This window comes from Manihot esculenta, chromosome 11 (assembly GCF_001659605.2).
Source record: "Manihot esculenta cultivar AM560-2 chromosome 11, M.esculenta_v8, whole genome shotgun sequence".
NCBI classification, from domain to species: Eukaryota; Viridiplantae; Streptophyta; class Magnoliopsida; order Malpighiales; family Euphorbiaceae; genus Manihot; species Manihot esculenta.
In genome coordinates, this window is record NC_035171.2 from 25,314,256 (window position 1) to 25,330,023 (window position 15,768).

Genomic DNA, 15,768 nt, shown 5'->3' on the forward strand with positions numbered 1-15,768 from the left:
TCTTAGTTAGAGGAGAAAACTTTCTTTGAAGTCCAAACCTTTCACTTGAACCCATTTTCTAGGGGATGTAATAGCTCGGACCAAACTGACCCAAATAACTTTTGAACTCATTTTCTACTTGACTCAAAATGGTTAACCCATAAATAATCGATTTGGGATACTACAATCTCCCCATTCAGTTTTGTGACGTTCTTATTGCAAGCTGAATCGGCACACTCAATTGCTAAATCAGGACCAAGCCCTTGGGTATTGTGGTTCGCTAGTGCCTCGGACGGCTTCATTTCGTCTCGCACGGGTAGCCCTTTTCTCACAGGGCTACTAGCTCCGTACAATTTTTTTGATCCAGAATGGCTCTGATACCGATTGTAACATGCCGGTCCAAACTAACCCAAATAACTTTTGGACTCATTTTTCACTCGACCCAAAATAGTTAAGTTACTTAGTAGTTTTTACTAGCTATTTATAAACCCATCAATTTTTCTGTAAACAATCGATGTGGGACACTACAGGTCTTTTTCAAAATTAGTCTTATTTAAAAGTCTATTGAAAATATAGCAAGAGGTGTTAATAGCTTCAACCCTAAAGTATTTTAGCTAGCAATTTTCATTTAGTGGTTCAAGCTCTCTCTTACAAAGTTTTCTTTTTTTTTTTTTTTTTCCAGCAACTCCATTTTATTATGGAGTTCTCAAAGAGAAAAGTTATGAAAGTATCATTTTCATAACAATATTATTCAAATAAATAATTTTCAAATGTTTTTCCACAATAATTTCTAAGAGATGAAATGAAAAAACATTTTATATTTTAAACCCTTTTGCAAAAAGATATAAAAACTTTAAAAGTATATTTTGTGTTAGAAAGAAAGTTCATGTAAATCTTGAATAGTCATCTACGATCACTAAAGTATATGATTTCCTACTAATATTAGTAAGAGTCACGGATTTAAACAAATGAATATGAAACAATTGCAATGGTTTTAATGTGGAAATAGCATTTTAAACTTAGAATAATGACCTAGTTTTCTTTCCTAATGCACGTAAAGAAGAGAGTAACAAAAATAATGAGGAAATTATTATGGATATTTTAAGAAATATTTTGAATGCCATTATTTTTTTTGTAGATCCTATTTATAAGATTTCTCTTTCTACGTACTATTTGTCAATCGTAGAAGAATTATATGGAGTTATTTCTAGAGTATTTAATCTTACTACTTAAAAGGTAGTGTTTTTCAACACATTATTCTATTCATATTAATCTTAAATCTAAAACATCTAAGGATGTTGGAGTTAAAAATAAAAAATAAGAAGTTAAGAATCAATTATATGAAGTGTTATCGTGGTCTACTTGAACCAGGCTTGCAATGCCAAGTTCAAGAGCGAATTGCATTATGGTAGCATGTTTATGGAACATTAAGTTACAGTTAGATTTGCATTTTTTCTAAAATTTTTTGCTCAAAAATTATTTTTATAGCTTTTAGTATTTTAAGATGGGAAATAGAGGAAAAACTATAGAGGGAAAAAGTTGTGCCATATAAGCATGACTATGTGAAATATTTGCTATAACAAATAAATAGAATTTGAACATTTATACAAAAGCGGTTACTTTTTTATATCTAAAACTTTAAACGTTAATAAAATTATTCAAAATTAAAACCTTTGTTATAATTATATTCAAATTTAAAATTTAAATTGGAGAGAATGTATTTTGCTGACATAGCAATGCTATGTGTATTATTTCATGATACTACTACAACACGTAGATAAAGGCTCTTGATAAAAAAATATTTAAAATTTTATGTTATTTTGTAATTTAATAAAAATCTTTAAAAAAATTTGTGTAATTCAGTTTAAAATCACTAAATTTATTTTTCTTTCACTAATTTTAATAAAAATTATAATATGTCTCACATTTATTAATTTCTTACTTTTTAAACAACTTGTAGGTATTTATTACAATAAATTTCACTATATTCATTATAAGAGACCATTTCATTATTATAAAAAAAAAAATAGAGATTGTAGTCTTATTATTGTACTTTTAATCTTCTATTACTACTCAATAGTAGGGGTGAGCATTCGGTCGGTTCGGTTCAAAATTGAACCAAACCGAATAAACCGAAAATCAAAATTTTAGTATTTATGAAAACCGAATCGAACCGATTTTGGTCAGAAACCGAATCGAACCGAACCGGTCTGATTCGGTTCGATTCGATTCAGTTTAATCGGTTTCGATTTTTAATAATTTTTTTATTTTTTAAACTTTATTTTTAATATTTTAAAATTTAATTAAAATATTTTAATCTCAATATGATTTAATTTCTCTATTTTATTGAAAAAGTATATTATTATCACTAATCGGTTCGGTTCGATTTTTTCGGTTTTTTTCTGATCAAAACCGAACCGAACCGAAATAATCAAAATATCTGAAATTAAAAACTGAACCGAACCGAAATATATAAAAAACCGAACCAAATTTTCAAATCGATTCGATTCGATTGATTTTTTCGATTTGAACCGAATACTGTGCACCCCTACTCAATAGTATAAATCAGCATTTAAAAGCACGCGTATAGACATTGTACAAAAGAGCAAATATAATTAGAATTCAAAATATTTAAGAGAACCATAATTAAAATATATAAAAAAAAATCATATTATAATTTTTTACACTAAACATATGAAAATAAAATATAATAATAAAGTTTTAAAAATTTTGTGATGAATGAGGATAAATTTAAGACTTTTGAGTTAAATTATATTAATTTTTATAATTTTGGATTAAATTATAAAATAACTAAAAATTTTAAATTTTTTATATTATTAGTATTTATTTTCGAGACACATGAATATAATAAAATAATTCATATTATATTGTCAGCAAGCCATTCAAATTTTAAATTTGGATATAATTATAATAAAATTTACAATTTTAGATAATTTTATTAACTTTTAAAATTTTAAATTATATTGCAAAATAATGAAAAATTTTAAATTTTTCATGCAATTAGGTCTTTATTAGATTATTTTCTTTATAAATAATAAGAAATTATTAAAATTTAAAAATTATGAAAAATCTTAAATTATAAAATCATATTTTAAAAATTCTTATTTTACTCTGCTGCTTCCTACCGAACAGTGTTAGATGGGCCTTGCAATGTACAAGTGTAGATGGGCCACGCTCAGAAGTGGTCCAATGATAAAATCTACATTTAAAAAATTATTATTTCATTTCCCCTTTTCAGTAATTATTAACACTTTTTTAGTTTAAAAATAATTTAAAAATATCTTATTTGTACTTTTATCAACGATTTTCTGTGTTAATTGTTTTCAAAATTCGTTTAAAAATTCTTAGTTTTTGCACCTTCTTTCCTTCTAGATATGTATAAATTTATATTGTTTTAAATTTATTTTGTAGTGGTTGATCTTTTCCATTTTTAGTGGTTTGTAGGTTTTGATGTTTCCACTTAGCATTTTGATTTCTACTTGGGGAGAGTTCATTGACTTCACCGATATTTCAGGATCGCATTGATGCTTTTATTGATTTTGATGAGACTAAATTATATCGTATCATTTTCTTTTATACCGTATCTCACTAATTTCGATAAGATTGAGCTCTATCATATCTTTTTTCTATATGGTATTATCTGTTCAGTGACTAAGTTCTCTTTAACAATCCTGGTTGTTGGAGGTTGCAAAGAGTTTTTTTTTTTTTCTCAATTGTGGTTGAATTGAACTTCTTTTATTTTCACTTTCGTGTCGTTGGAGTCTAAGTGTCTTTATTTTTTATATATATTTTCAATAGTATCATATCCTATAATTTTTCATCTGTTTTGCTTTGTGCCTTTATGTCTTTTGTATGTCTGTGTTTGAGTGTGTAATCGATTTCTGAACAAATTTTTCACCAATTATAGCGAAAGAAAAATAGCTATTCGAAAGTAGATGTTTGAGCGATACCATTTTTTAGGGTTAGACCATATTATGAACTTATAATTTTGGATTGAGCTTCCTGTAAAAGTCTATTTGGACTTTGATGTTAAACTTGTTCAACTGTATCTTTGATTCTCTAATATAAATATCTTTGCATAGTGGAGGGAAAAAAACAACCTTACGGTAATTTAATATATTTTGACACTCACAGGCTTAACCTGATGGTAAGTGCATCCGAGTAAACCTGATAAATCTCAGGTTCGAATCCCCCAACCCCCAATTAAAAAAAAAAAAAATTAATATATATTTTTTCATCCATTCAGTTTTCTTTTCTTTATGCTTAAACCTTTTTTTTTTTTAAGAACGTGTGAGATACAAGGTAAAAAAAAAATTTAAGTTTGAAGTGTTACTGATGTAAGTTTTAAGTAAATAACTATTAAGTAAACAGTAATTAATAATATAATAACTAATGGTGTTTAGTAAGAGGTTGGGAGAATATTAAACATATATCATTATATTTTTAATAAAAAATATTAAAATTATTTTTTTATTCATAACTGATTAAGTTTTAAGAAATATAATTAACTATTTTTATTATTAATTGTACCATTTTTAATATATAAAAGATGGATAAATAAGCACCATACAACTTAAACAAGAAATTAAAATTATAAATAAATATTTTACTGGTAAGATTTTTGAGACTCAGCTCAATTTAAAAAACAACCAAACTCAGGTATCGCATTTAGGTTTGTTTAATGAAGAAATTCATCAGTAAAATAGCTTATGAATAGGTTTAGATGAGTAGAGAGGCATTCGACCTACTTCACACAAGCATATCACATCAATCAGCAACAGCCCAGCAGCCAAAAAGATCACAGTATTACTAATGTTCACACTTTCTAGCCATTTCTATATCCTTTTCTAGCATGCCACTGCCCATTCCCCAACCATGGACTTCCCACAAGTAATGGATCATCAGGATCAATAATGATCCTCTCAAGCATGATAGCATTCTCAATTAAGTACACTGCAAGCTCAAGCTCAAGATCAACACTCCTAAAAAAGCCAACCAATTCCGCTACCTTCAGGCTATGGTGAGGACATTTAGGGGGCAACCGTACATGACTTCACACAAGTCAAAAGCCAATTTAACTGTGAAAGGAAAAAAGAAAAGTTATATTTGGCTTGTCACCCAACAAAATATTGATCAAATAGTAATTACCATGAGCAAACACAGACTTTGATAAAGACATGCTTTCCTGACATTAATGAACAAAATCAAAATGGAATAATAGAATTAGTGAACCTATTACTTTTTCACATTGTACACAAATACATATACATGTATATCTGATTCAGTATTTGCAGTGCTAGTAAAAGGTCTAAATGTTCCATGTCATCAAAGCTCATTGCCACAAAGTCAGAGTTCATTGACCAGCATTCAAATTTGAAATAGAACTCAAAAAGTTGAGCATGTAGAACCAACTTAGGGAGGAGGAAAAATATGATCAGTATCCTTTTCACCACACAAAGCTACAGAAACAGCAAGAAGGTAACATTCTATCACTAATTTTACCTCGTTTGTTACAAGTAATTTTTCAGTAAAACTAAAGCCTGCTAAACACAAAACTCAGTTTACAATTTGCCTATATTGCTCCTGCAAGGGGTGAGCATAGTTGGTTCACTTCTGAAAATAGAAAAACTGAATTAACCAAAATTTACAGCATATTAAACTAAACTGAACCAAATGGAAATTAACTAACAATGCAATTGCACCCTCAAATTATGTTCATTAGTCTAACTCAGATGTTAGGTAGGAAGAGAAAAAAGATACGAGTGGTAAAGCTAGGCCAATCACCTGCAAAGCAAACCTATAACAAGATGGAGATGCCTTAATCAGGGAAGTGAAAGCACCAAAACCTTTGGCCTCACGGTCATACATACCAACTTTCAAATCCACTACTTTGAGTTGACTCAAACACAGGAAACTGAAGAGACTCCATGTCTTCGTGAACAAACCAACTAAGATTACATTCAAAAAATAATACCTTAATTCAACAGTTTTTGCATATTGACCTGATGCTTGGTATGTGAAATATAAGCCTTTCCAGCTGAGAGATACACATGATGATTGGAGAAAATTGTACACAAATTTTGACAGCATTACTCTCCAAGGGATACTTCAAAAAGGTTAGGAAGTAGGACCTTCCACAAATTACGAACTTATCTCTTCTCTGATAGATTTGAGTGACGATTTGCTGCATCAATTTTAGAACTTCTCAAAGACAAGCAATTGGCTATCTCCAAGCATTTAAAGCAAAATGATGGACCAGCAACACTTAATGAATAAGTGAATTAGAAGCACCTTAGCTAAATCGTGCAAGACATGGGTAATTCAACACAGTAATTAAAAACATCTTCATACACATTTACACATCAGTTGAAGAATCTTAAGAGCATGACAACTGGGAAAACTGAATGGCCTTGAAGGCTTGAACTTAAAAGTGGGCAAGCGTAAGGTCTTCCCAGATGGAGGATGTCAAAACTGAAAGTGTAAGGCCTTCACAGATGAAGGCCATCAAAACTAAACAAGTCCATCTTAAGCTTTTGAACTCCCCTTTCTAATGCAAACTTAACCCATCTATCAATATCTGGCCCAAACCTCTCATTCAATCAAATTGACCTACGAATTAATCTACAGACTGACCTGATAACAAGTGCAGCACATGATTCACATGGTTCACATATCACTTCCTTGCATTAGAAAGAACTCCATTTCTCTTTTGACCCACAGAATTCACCAAAGTCCAATTTGGGGATAAAAGTCCAAAGTTTTTTCCATCCATGTGAAAGAACACTAGTTTTTGTCACACCCTCCATTGCCACAAGAGGCAGAATTAAGATCAGAATTTGGTCTGATACCACCTAATCTGAGTCTTTACCATGATTTTCTCCCTTGACAGCAAAAAAAAGGTCAGCATTCATGCGAAACAACATGATTAAAAATAACATTGAAAAGAGCTGACCTTCTGCTAATGGATAGATGCAGAGGCAACTTGTAACCTTTCCACCATTATTATCAGGTGACACATCAGAATGAAGTGAGGGAGATAGAGAGAGAGAAAGAAGAAGAAAAAGGAATAGGAGCGTTCTCAGAGAGGCATTTTAGAAATAAATAAATAAATATTTTTTCAATAATTTAAATCTAAATTACCTGAAAAGATTTCAAATTTGATTTTTTAAAGTAAATATTTTATTTTTAATACATTACAAATTTCAAAATAGCTAATTTTAAGGAGAATTTTTAGGATATATATTATAATAATAATAATAATAACAATAAACAATAATGATATTTATTATTATAAATGTCTTGGTTTAGGATTATGATGGAAATAAAAACTACCTTAGAAAGATGTAACATAGTGTACAATTTTTAGATAAATAATCTTGACAATCCAAGACTACAAGCATTAAAAATCCTCAATGAGTTGCTTGGCATGTACCTGATGACAGAAAAATTGCAGTCATCCTCTGCGCCTTTTGAAGAGTTCAAGCACTAGGAAGTGATTGTATATAATAAAGATCCAACATAAGAACTTATGAAGTTCAATCGATGTGAGTATGCAGTGTTTTTGATGGCTAGGCAACACATCTGTCTTCTGAATTTCTCTTACCTTAAACATTAACATTTGTGCATCTCACCCATTAGCTAGAATAACATCCAGAAGATGAACTGGCCCGAGATGACCTAACCTGTTAAACAAGCCCCGGACCAACACATTCCAAGTTGCCGCATTGGGATAGATACCCTTAATTAACAGCTTATCAAGATACATGAAGGCTTCTTCTACCCCAATCTGATTACAAATCCCCCATAAAAGATTGGTGCACGCAATAATGTCTGGATTCCACTCTCCTCCTGCACAAACTCTATCTACAAGCTGGATGGCTGTCTTAACCTTACCTTGCTTACAGTAGGCATGAATTACTGCGTTATATGTGATAGCATCAGGCTTCACACCGTCTACCAGCATTTTCCCTAGAAGCTTCAAAGTCTCTTCAAATAATCCAGTATTGCAAAATCCATGCAAGATGGTATTATAAGTTGCTGAATTCAATTTAATACTGTTTTCTTCCATCTCCCTAACTAGCTCATGAGCTCCTTTTATTTTTTCTGCTTTCAAAAGACCATACAATATTTCCCTATATGTCACAACATTAGGTGAACATCCATATTGCCCCATCTCATTTAACACTTTTATAGCCCATTCTACTTTTCCACTGCGACATAAGCCTTTGATAAATGCATTGAATGTGATCGTATTTGGAGGACAGACATCAGTTGACATTTTCTCTAAAAGACATTGAGCTTCATTGAACATAGAATTCTTGCAAAGGACGTCTAACATGCAAGTATATGCAATAACATTAGGAACACAACCATTACTCATCATCTTGTTCCATGTCTCAGATGCACCAACTAAGTCACCAGTTTTTGCAAAACCATCAATAAGAGCACCATATGTGATCACATTTGGAGAACAACTGCTTCCCTCCATTTTACAGGAAACAGATAAAGCTTCTCCCATTTTCCCATGGGAGCATAGACCATGTATTAGAATATTATATGCAACAATATTGGGCTCAATTTCTTCTTGAATCATGCAGTTCCATATATTGATTGCTTCGTATACTCTCCCACCCATGAAATAGCCCTTCATCAAGGAAGTAAAGGTGTGAACATTGGGGCTACAACCAGTCACAAGCATCTTTGCCCAAAATGCAAGAGCCAATTCAATATTTCCAACACCTGATAAAGAATCGATTATTGTTGAGTAAGTAATAACATTAGCATCAATTCCCTTATCTGCCATTAGACCTAACAACTGAAATACTTCCTTCATTTTGTATTCTCTGCAAAACCCTTTTATCAAAGCATTGTAAACAGGAACACTAGGTTGAAATTTCATAGCAAGCTCCCTTGCCTCCTCCAACTGACCAAACTTGCACATAGAAGCTATGATAGTTGTGTAGCTAACCACATCTGGTTTACATCCTTTATTAGATATTTCTACAAGCAACTTGCATGCCCCATCAACTCTATTGTTCTTACACAATGCTTTTAGAAGGATGTTATAGGTATAAACATTGGGTTCCATCCCATCTCTCTTCATGTTGCTATAAATAGGATTGATCATTTGAAACCTATTTTCACTAAGCAGTGCATCCAAAAGATGATTATATATCTTGACCGTAGGTTTGCACCCAAATTCCCCAATTCTATAGAACATTTTTAATGCTTGCTCAGCTAAACCAACTCGTCTATAAGTATTGATCACAGAGATAAATAAATCCTCACTACAGCTAATCCCTTCTAATTTCATTTGCTGAAGAAGGTATTGTACACCATCTATATCATGTTGGACACCAAGTTTTTCAATCATGGTTCGGTATGTTAATGGGGTATGTCGAAAGGCTTGTGAATTTGCTATTGACTTGAAGTAATCTAGAGCCAGTACAATGCTGGACTCACTTTTCAACCTCTTTAAAACATCACATTCTTCAAGACAGGTTTGATTTTGCTCATTCTGGGGTTTACTATTTGGATTGAGAATTGGATTTGTGTTTAAAACAAAGGGGATTGAAGGCTTGTGGACTTTAAACAACAAGGAACATCCCTCTTTCAGATGCATTTAAGAAAAGAACTCAAAATTTAACCAATGAAGGAACTAAACCCTACTTAAGTAGCTTACTGACTTCCAAAAGGTAAAACCTTTAGACCCACAAAAAGACACCCAAATACCTCCACTCCATGTAGCTTCAGCCCTGCCACAGTTCCTTCTTTCCAATGCTGTTGGTAAGTGATCAACTGCAATTTGGAAACCATAAAAATGATAAGAACCCACAGTTCAATGACATCATTCCAATAGCCTCCAGCATCCTATCTCCTGAAGGGATGAATTTTAAATTTAAAGTTTTAGGACTGATTTTCAAATAATTAATATTATAAGGACGTAAGTGAACATTAATGGAAAGATGTATCTGGTGTATTTAAAAACCAGAGCAAACAGAGTTTTCATTCATTCTCATGTGTCAATAATAATTAGTGATACAAATAAGACCCAAAAAAAAAAGAGTTTACAGCATATTACAACAAAATAAAGCAAATAAAAACAAATAATTCCATCAAATGACATAAATTCTAATATATACTTTATTAATTAGCCAACTTGAAATTTAAACTATACATCTCAAATTTAAGCAATAACAATGCATCATAAATTAATTTATGCTGCAAAAATCAACTAATCAAGAACAGGCAAAAAATGCTGCATAATTCTGCGCCTCAAATTTCTTTCATAACATAAAACTAATCCAACCATAAACAGGGAAAATGGGAAGGGAATTGTTAGAATTGATAAGATTCTATTTAAGAAGAAGATTATTCCTTAATTTGGGAATTAATTGTTTCTTAATTCAAGGATATGTCTTCCTTAATTTAAAAATTTAAATCTTGGTGGTTTTTCATTATAAATAAGCAATATGTATTATGTAAAAAGATGGAAATTGAGTAAAGACATAGTCATTTATGGTTTTCCTTCCCATATCTTTTCTCCCTTATTTTTTTTCCTTCTTAACATGGTATCAAAGCCCTCTAAATTTCTAGATCTCTTACTTCTGCTTTCTTCTTCATAGCTTCATAGTTGGGTCTCAACTTTGGAGTCCCAGTCCCCTTTTCTTGTGGGAGCTGTTTTGTTACAAATTGTTCGGGTATTGTGTTTTACAGCTATTATGTTTTTGGTGTTTCAGCTATGTGGATTCTCACAAAAAAGGCAGCAGTTATTGTAAACAGTATTATGAAAGAAGTTCTTAAAGTCCAAATACTCTTAGAATGGCAGAGTTTATTTCTCCTCAATCATAGTAGGCTTGGGCTTGTGTTTCCAGATATTGGATCTCCTTTCCCCTCAAAGTTATGGGCTTTCCTCTCCTTCTTCATACCTTTCAGGGCTTGGGTTGAAGTCCTTGACCTTCTTCCCCTCCTATTAGAGTCAAAGGTTGATGTCCCTACTCCGTTTCTTTTTCTTCCCAAAGCTATGGGGTTTGAGTCTGTAAACTCTCATTTCCTCCCTAAAGTTGAATCCTAATGTTCTTTTACCCCAAATTCAGTGAGGAGAAGGGAGCCTAGCCAAGTTTCTTGCTAACACTTGAAGATATTGGTAAGCCAGCTTTGCTACTGGACTTCTTGCAGTGCTCGCCAGCTTTGCTACTGGACTTCTTGCAGTGCTCTAAGGATAATTTTGGGTCACTTTTGTTTAATTCATTCATTTTTACCTTGATCCCTTGAAAGAAAGCAGCGGATTGCCATCTTCCTAGTCATTTCTATTTCATCTGGTGAATCCACCAACTACGGTACTAATCCCCAATAAAAAAAATCATAACAAGCATTACTAATTACAGTGGTGATTAAGCACAAAATACCAGCCTGTTACTAAATATTAACCTTTGATAGCAAGCAAAGTACTAAAAGGATGAACTATTTCAATAAAAAAGAACACAGTAAACAGTACACAAATCAAATTTTGATCCTCTAAAAGCGAGCTAAGCTCAATTCACAATACCAGTTCTTACATGAATAGCAAACAGGACGTTACTGTCCCAATGACATACCTTCATCATCATGTGAGAAATCAGTTTCATGCCAAATCTTCAAACATCCAAGATATAACCAAAAGCAGAAATTTCCAGTATAATCATTATGATGAACCAACTACAGACACCAAATGCTAAATGAGACCGAGCTAAGAATGTAGGGAAGGATAGATTCCCGACTTTTCAGTATAAACAGAGTTGTAGCGAGGCAGAAGACTCACTGAAGTGGAAAGTGCGAAGCAGAAAACTCACTCTGTCTCACTGAAGTGGAAAGTGAGGAGTCGCCACCCTAATTTTGAGGTAAATCAGAGAAAACCATTTCATTATGAAAAAATTTGTGAAAAAAAACTTCTATTTTAGAGATTCTAGAATTGGGATCTGTATGTGTATAGAAAAGGTATTAGCACCTGCATCATCTCTAAATAGGGTAGGTGGATTTAAGATAGTGCTCAAATAAATTAATTATCAATAATATTTAGTGGAGTTTAAATTATAGTATTGCTTCCTCGTATTTGACTCGAAAATAAATTAAAGCACTCGAAAATAAATTAATAATTAATGATAATTAATTTTATTAGTAAATATAATAAAATATGATATAAAACAATAAATAAGGAATGAGAATACCCCAAATCTTGACCCAAGAATCTGATGTTAAAGCCGGTGGAGGGAATCCTGTCCCTGCTCAAGTGTCAATCTACTGTCTGGAGGCAAACGAATGACAAACGGATGCTCTGTTTCTGCTGGTCAGAAATGCTGGTGCCCCTTTGAACTGATTTTGCGATTCTGTGCTCAGATGAGCGTCCAGGAGCAGACACGGCGAGGAAGCTGGGTTCTGAACTGAAATAAATGCAGAGCTGTTGGTTAAGTCTGAGATGGGTCTGCTCGAGAGTGACTAAGGAGAATTGTTGGTATGGTGCCACAACTGGGTTTAATGGTAAAGGTGTTGGTGTTGCCAGAGAATGAAATGGGGATTTGAGGAGTGGAATCGAGAAGGGAGAGGAGATGAAATCATCGATCTTTGGAGATGAAGGAACCAGCGAGGTGGGGCAAGAGGGCTTCGGGTCAGTATTTTGGCAGGTGAGGGAGAGGCGATGATGAAGGAGAAAGGCAATTTTGGGTTCTGTGAACTCTGGGTTCTGGGAGTTTCGGGTGTGTTGGAATGGAGTGGGGATCGATGGAGAAGGAGACGATGGAGACAGGGGATGTCGGCGTTCTGTGCGGAGGACAGTTGGAAGAGTGGTCGTGTGAACGAGAGTGGCGGTAAGGGGCTTATACTGGCGGAGGTGAGATGGAGGCGAAATGGTAAAATTTGAGGAAGTCTTTTCCCGAAAAGCCCAAAAGTTTTATAAACCAAAGTCCAACCAGCTACAGTAAATACTTGCATACGGTTAATATTCATAATTTTTTATATATCTATATTTATTATATTTTTATATAAAATAATTTTTAAATAATTAATATTATATATAATAAAAAATATAATTAATAAAATATTAATATAAAATTATATAAAATCTTAATTAATTTAAATTTTTTGTGAATATTAAAATAAATAGTAGAATTATTCTTTTCAAATAAATATATAAATATGTCAACTTTAAATACATTTTTTTATTTTTTATAAAAAATAAATTATTATAAAATTTTTAATAATAAAATAAGTATAAAATATATAAAAATATAATTTATAATAAAATATAATATTTATTTTAAAATTAATTAATATTAATTTTTTAATTAGCTGAATCAATTTTTAAATTGTGTAATCCAACTAACAATAAAATTTAGTAGTTTTATATTTTTTTTCAAAATTATAAATTGTAGATAAAAAAATAATGTATTGACTATTATTATCTTTTTCATATTAAAAATATCATTTATAAATTAATTATAAAAGTATAAATAAAATAAAATTATATTAAAAATAATTAATATTTATAAATTAAAATATTATGTTAATAATTCTTAGAATAAAGAGATATATAGAAAATAATAAAAATAAAAAAAAAACTATTCTGATTATTTTAAAACTTAATTTAATACATTAAAAAAATTTATATGAATATAAACTATTTTTTATGATTTTTTTAAATATATAAAAAATTAATTATATAATTACCGTATTATTCTATTTTTTCCAAAAAAATAAAATTAATATTATCAAATTTATTAATTTTATTATATATATATATTAAAATTTTACATTATTATCTTATAATTATCATCTTATAAATTTAAATTTTTTATTTTATAATTTAATATTATTACTATTATTTTAATATTTTAACATTTTAAATAAATATAAAATTATCATTATCAGTTATATTATCACTTTATTATCTTTATAATCAATATTTTAAATTAAAACACTTATTTATCAATTTAATATTATCAAAATTAAAATTTATTTTAAAAATCTTATCTCAAAATATTTATTTTACTATTTAGATATATTTTAAAATTAAAATAGTTATTTACTAATTTTAAATTAACTTTAATAATAATTATTATTTTTACTTTAAAAATAATATATAATTATTATAATTAAAAAATCAACACATTATCTAATATTTTTATATTATCAAAGCTATTATTTTTATATTTTTATAATTAATTAATATTTAATTCTAATTTTTTATATAGTTATTAATAATAGAAGAACTCGAATAATTTAATATTAATAAAATTTTTATTTTATATTTCTTTTTATAATTATTTAATATTTAAATGTAAATCTAATAATACAATATATGATAATTATTCTAATATTTTTAAATAATATTTAAACTTATTATTTTAATAATTTTATCTAATAAAATTAATTTAAATATTATCAAAATTATTAATTTTTAATAATTATCCTACATAATTATCAAATAAAATTAATTAAACTCATAAATAAAAATTTAAATATGCATTACTTTTAAATGATAAATATCTAAAATTATTTTAAAAAATTATTTAAATAATAAAATAATTATCTATTTTAAAATTTAAAACCAAGGGTAAATAATTAAAAAACATAAGGGTAAAACCAGCCATTCCATTATTCCCCCACTTCTCACTTTTATATATAGTATATAAGTTTGAAGCTCATAACATTATATTTCATTGCAAATTAATTTTTGATTAATATATTGTTTTTCAATTGCAAAATAAAATACATTAACCTTAAAAATCTTTGTACAAAATATGATAAAAAAACATAAGGTACATAAGATAATCGATTAGTAGGGGTGAGCGATATTCGGTTCAAACTGAAAAAACCGATCGAATCGAATTGATTTAAAAATTTAGTTCGATTTTTTATATATTTTGGTTCAATTCGGTTTTTAATTTCAGAAATTTCGGTTATTTCGGTTCAGTTCGGTTTTAATCAGAAAAAACCTAACCGAACCGATTAGTGATAATAATATATTTTTTCAATAATATAGAGAAATTAAATCATATTAAGATTAAAATATTTTAATTAAATTTTAAAATACTAAAAATAAAGTGTAAAAAATAAAAAAAATTATTAAAAATCGAAATTGATCAAACTGAATCAGACCGGTTCGGTTCGATTCAGTTTCTGACCAAAATCGATTCGATTCGATTTTTATAAACACTAAAATTTTAGTTTTCGGTTTATTCGGTTCGGTTCGGTTTTGAACCGAACCAAACGAATGTTCACCCCTACCAATTAGTAGAAAGAAAGCACCTAAAATATAATTTTGCTATATAATCAACTGCTAAATTTGTAGATCATCTAATATAAAAATAATTAACAAAAAAAAAAAAAAAAAACCTAAACTATTCTCCTGACTTAAAGGCCAAACATGAAATAGTAGAAAATATTGGATACAGCCTCAATAATAAACCTTTTAACATCAATAGTCTCTATTAGGATTGAAGTTATTAACACTTCTTACTATATTTTAAATAAAGTTTTAATAAGACTAATTTTGAAAAAGACCCTCTATGAGTTATGTGAGAGATGGAGAGATGGTTGAAAGTAATAACATCCCGCTGTAAATTTGAATTCAAATATTTTTAAATTTTAATTTTTTTTTATTTTCAAAAAATCATATAGTGTGATATGATAAGTTGTTAAAATTTTATGGTTATAATTATTATTATCATATAGATTTGGGTTGCTAATTTTTTACTATAAATATGTTTGTTGGATTCAATAATAATATGTAGC

The 15,768-nt window shown here is 29.6% G+C and overlaps 1 protein-coding gene across 18 annotated transcripts; it reads right to left on the minus strand.

Moving 5' to 3' along the window:
* Positions 1-4,573: 4,573 nt before the first annotated feature.
* LOC110626087 (pentatricopeptide repeat-containing protein At3g48810) lies at positions 4,574-12,906 on the minus strand. 18 transcript variants are annotated; one of them, XR_002489653.2, is made up of 4 exons: positions 12,207-12,905; positions 7,433-9,798; positions 6,953-6,989; positions 4,574-6,881 (listed from the first exon to the last, which is right to left on the minus strand). XR_002489653.2 is itself a non-coding variant. In XM_021771830.2 (4 exons), the coding sequence occupies exon 4, from the start codon at positions 9,620-9,622 to the stop codon at positions 7,628-7,630; it is 1,995 nt and encodes a 664-aa protein (XP_021627522.1). In that variant the 5' UTR covers positions 9,623-9,798; positions 11,598-11,697; positions 11,801-11,868; positions 12,207-12,906; the 3' UTR covers positions 4,574-7,627. The 18 variants fall into 18 exon arrangements, 6 of the variants coding, with proteins under 6 accessions (XP_021627522.1, XP_043817541.1, XP_021627521.1 ...); XR_006352467.1 differs by having other exon boundaries at positions 4,574-6,184; positions 6,634-6,881; positions 6,953-9,798; XM_021771830.2 differs by adding exons at positions 11,598-11,697; positions 11,801-11,868 and having other exon boundaries at positions 4,574-9,798; positions 12,207-12,906.
* Positions 12,907-15,768: the final 2,862 nt, after the last annotated feature.

Bases quoted from the DNA above. Each gene is read 5' to 3' on its own strand.
- LOC110626087 (XM_043961605.1), bottom strand. From the start codon at position 9,622: ATGCATCTGAAAGAGGGATGTTCCTTGTTGTTTAAAGTCCACAAGCCT.